The following is a 4562-nucleotide window of genomic DNA, read 5'->3' as shown; positions in this document are numbered from 1 at the left end:
AATCTAAAAAGTCTTGTTTGTTGAGTGCCTCAGTCACACCCAGTGCAGTCATCATTTCTGAGACGGTCAGAGTACTGTGCGAGGTTCCGGATGCATACGCTGCCGGGTTCGCGGTCCCTGCGCGTAGAGCAGCTTCTAAAGACTGCTGCACTCGTTTCACGGCTTCACTACTGGTAACAGTGGAGGAGTGCAAGTCGGCTAAAGAACACGGACTGGACATATCCGCAAACAGAACCGCCGTCACGCTACGACTAAACTCCTTTTCTGAAGTGCCGAGGTCAGCGAGTTCTGCGGATTTCAATCTAAGCAGCGCGCCCCACAGCAGTTGCACGGACGTGGTGGCACTAGAACACTGTCCTGACGTCGCAAAGGGCTTCAAAAACAGGCGTGTGACGTCGCTGCCGTTCACGTAGGAGTAGATGAAGTCCATGTGGCGGTTCTTCGCCAGCACCTCGTCGCGGCTGTAGCGGCGGTAGTGCGTGCGCAGGCCTTGGTCCGCCTTGGTGAAGTCTGCGTCGAAGTGATCGGAGGTGCCACGTGCGGAGAGCGGCTTGGCCAACTCCTCCAACGTGTAGTTAAAGCCGCCGTTGGTGGGGCGTGCGTGCGACTCGGCGGTGCTCAGCTGCCAGTTGGCCTCGCCTTCCACCCACGGCGACGGCGCGAGCGGGGTGCGCGTCTGCGCATGCACGGACGCCCCGCAGAACACCTCGTAGGTGCTGCGGCCGATGCCGGTGCGCCGCCGCAGATCCACGCGGGTGCCGCCGCGGCCGAAGGTGCGCACGACGAAGCGGTCGTGGTCCATGTCGTGGTGGATGTAGGCGGCGTGTGCCGCCCCTGCGTAGCCGTCGTAGCTGCTGGCGGTGGGGCGGCCGCAGAAGAAGGCGGCGGTGAGGGCGGAGCGTGGGGGAAAAGGACTCAGCAGGCGGGGGTCACGCACGGGGGCGGTGACCGACGCTCCTCGTGTGGGCATCGACACATAGGTTTCCCAGTGCGTCCACAGCAACGTACTGTTCGAGGCAAGTGCGAGTCGCAGATGCACTGCAGCGCCGAGCAGCCCGCACAGAGCGAGGAGCGACACCATCATGCCTTGGTGCGAAAAAAAGCGCCATGTTCGCAAAAGCTGAACGAGAACCTGCGACAGGTGACGGGGACTGCACGGGTGCTTGGAGGCCTCATGCATCGTCTTTTTCAGCTCACTACAGCGTCTCTTCACCACAACTACAAGGAGAAGAAGAAGATAGGCGGTGTAACGCAGCACGTAGTGTGCGCATTCGTGCGCAGATGCAGAGAAAGACATGGGTATGGAATTTTTGTTTGTGTGTGGTGAGTTTAGGAAAAAGAGCAATCGAAATTGAGAATTGAGCTCTACAACTTCATCAACAGCTTTCGGAGTATAGTGGAATCCAAAGCGAGATCGGAGGCAACGCCAGCGGACGCGTCTTCCCTTCGAATTATTAAATGTATGTGCATGCGTATACGCATGTATGCAGGTGAGAGAACCAATAGCGTCTGGGGAAGAGTACGGAAGAGGACCCGGTAGTTTAGACAAAGTAGACAATACGGCCAATCAGCGACCGAAGGCAGCCGCAAAACGCCCCTCAAAAGAGCGAAAAAAACAAACAAACGCGCAGCACCACCACCACCAACAATGAAGACGGCGCAACCTACCGTACAGTGCTGCAGTCGGAGCTGTGAGTAGGGGTGTCCGTAGTTCGTTCACGAAATGCGTTGTTTTGGTAATAGAAGTGCCGTTGTTCAAGAGACAGAGTGAAGATCCGAGAGGAGCTGGAAGTGAGAGATGAGGCGTAGTTTCCAGCAAAGACGCGGCATTCTGATATTATCGAACCCCAGATAGTATGCACCAATAGCTCCGCCTTTCTATAGGAGGAATAGAAAGAGGGTATATCATACGACAGTACAACACTTCTCCATATGGTTCTCCGCCTTTCGAGTAAACCTGTTGATATCATTTGCATCCGTAGTTTTTTCCCCCTTTTACCTGCCAAGGTTGCAGCGTGTCATGAACGTGCAGCGTGAACGTAACGCTGAACGAATACAAAAATGGCAGTTCGACAGGTACAAAGCGATCAAGAAGCTTTAACGGGCGAACATCCACTCCTGCTTCGCTGTTCTATTCCGCCCCTCTCTCGTTGAACCTTTGCTTTATCATGACGGAGTAGTGTCCCGGCTGAGACCCGCCGTACAGGTCCCTATCTTTCCTTTAGTTCCAACAACGCTCTCCCCTCAGAAAGAATAAATGTCGAACTTTCTGACGCACGTTGTGGCTCTCACCGAGTTAGGGGAAAGGTAAGAGCGCATTGAGAACAGGGAAACACGGTGCAGTGCTTGCGAGCACGCAAAGGATGACACAGGAGGTGGCGTTGATGAGAAGCATCGCGACCCAAGCTGCCGTGAACGTAGCCGGGACAGCCGGGTCCCAAGCCTAATCCCTTCAACTCCTGCGCGTAATCGGAGGAGCAAAACGAAGTTGGAGCCCTTGGGTTAGCAGGCGGAGGTCGCCGACTCGTGGCACCGGCACCTCTTGTGACATCTTTTGCGTGCTCGCAAGCGCTGCATCGTGTTACTTCGCCGTCAGCTAACCCCTTCTCTGCAGCCCATTAAGAGTCGTAACACGCGCCAGAAAGTTAGACCTTCTCTTGTCGGCAGGCGAGAGATTGGAAAAGGCGATTGAGAGAATAAGAGATGGAAGCTGTGACACGGACACGGCGGACAGATACGGACAGCGGTCTGTGCAGCTGCAATACCCCAGACTTCCCATCCGTGGAGCTCGCCGCGCAGAGCTCATCGCGTTTCCACACAGAGTTGACCGGTGGTGGCAACGGAGATGGTTGGCGAGCCGGCCTGGACAAAAGTGCTCCGCTGCAAAGGAGAGAAAGACATCCTCGGCGGAGGCGATTACCGCCCCCCCCCCCCCCGGCCCCTGACGAACAGCAAACGGCAGCCCGCGATACGACGACGGTGGAGCAGTTCACATCGTCGATGCAACGAGAAGCGCAGCCCCTCCCGCAGCCGCTCGACAAACCTTGCGCAACGACACAAGAAAACGAACCAGGCCGCCCCCCTCCTCCAAGCCAAGCAACACTGGGTCAAAAGTACTCCAAATGGGGTGATCGGCTTGGATACCGTTTTCGTTTTAACGACGATGTCCCTCTCCGACGAGCATTTTCTTCTTCAAGCTACCGTTTCTGCCGCGGGGAAAGGCAAGAACGCAGATGGTGAGCCCAGTCGCCGGTGACCATTGCCCCGGTACCAAGAATCGCAGACACCTGGCAACGTGCAGCACGGACCCGGTGCAGTTTGTCCAGGGTGACGGAAGCATCGAACAAGTCGTTGATCTCCCCAACATTACTCTATCGTCCCGCGGTAGAATTCAAATACATTGACTTCCCCCCTCTCCGCGAAAGAAAGCACGAGTTGCTATACAGCGACACCCCTGACGTGGTCCGCTTTGCTACCGTGTGGAGAAGGGGCCCTTGCCCAAAACAAGACGGACAAGGAATCCCGCCATGGCTCACTGCGATGGCCGCTGGCTCCTCGTATCGCCCTACAAACAAAAAGGGAAAGGAAAACCCCTTTCGCTTTATCGGGTAACCGCCGGCGAGCCCACGTGACGCTGAAATCTAGCAGCGGTGAAGCGGGTGCCTTTCCTGGGCCGGCAACAACGTTTAATTCTCCCCACCAACGCCACCGCGGCGAGAGACGGGGCGCAGAGAAAGGGAGCAAAAAAGCCAAGGAGCTATATATAAAAAAATACAGTCCAAGCACGAACGTAAGGGTGATGAAAGGCAGAGGGAAAGCAAGAAGGGGAAAACCAAAACGACGAGGGAAAGAGTGACAGATGACGAACAACGCGCTTGGGGAGAGGAAAGGGATGCGCAGGGACGACGGTGCGCAGTGATACACCGCTTTGCGTTGCTGCGGACGCACACGGCAAGAGAATCACTGATGTGACCCATCACCGACGAACAAAGCAGCACGCGCACCCCCCCCCCTACCCTCTCCCCTCCTCCTACACATCGATGGGGAGGGGTTAAAGAACACCGCCTGTAGAGCAAATTCTTGCTGCATCAAGCCCGCTGAAAAACGAAAGGCGAGAACCTGTTGAGTTGCCGACATTGGTGTCTGAGAGTGAATCGTAAAAGGCGAGAAACATGGGAAAAACACTCGTGCGCATCAAAAGAGGCCGCAAACACAGTGCAGCGGAGCAAGGAGGTACATGAGACACCTCACAGACAACTCAAGGAGAAGGGTGTGTGTACTCACTTAACCACCACGTCTGCTGCCCGGTCTTCGTTTTTCGCACCCACACATGTAAAGAAAACCAATGCTCACCGCTGCGAGTCTGTATAGCAAATGATCACCGACTATTACGTTGAACAAGGTAGAGTGTTCTTGCAGCACCAGCCCCAACCACATCCCCGTTGCTTCAATACATTGCAAAATTATTAGCACTTACACCCCCTCCGTCCCCCTCAAGGAGAAAGGAAAAGACCAAAACAATAACAAAGAGCAGAGCAACACATTCGCTGTACACCGAAAGA

At 55.5% G+C, this 4562-nt stretch overlaps 1 protein-coding gene across 1 annotated transcript; it reads right to left on the bottom strand.

Moving 5' to 3' along the window:
- Nucleotides 1–1691, bottom strand: ABB37_10133 (putative transmembrane protein; the record flags this gene model as incomplete). Its single annotated transcript, XM_015809894.1, has 1 exon — nt 1–1691. A coding segment is annotated over exon 1 (1297 nt), but the record flags the coding sequence as incomplete, so codon positions are not given.
- Between the last annotated feature and the right edge of the window lie 2871 nt (nt 1692–4562).

This window comes from Leptomonas pyrrhocoris (genome assembly GCF_001293395.1).
Source record: "Leptomonas pyrrhocoris isolate H10 chromosome Unknown, whole genome shotgun sequence".
NCBI lineage: Eukaryota > Euglenozoa > Kinetoplastea > Trypanosomatida > Trypanosomatidae > Leptomonas > Leptomonas pyrrhocoris.
The sequence above is the reverse complement of the archived record's forward strand: the minus strand, read 5'-3'. Positions and strand labels throughout refer to the sequence as shown.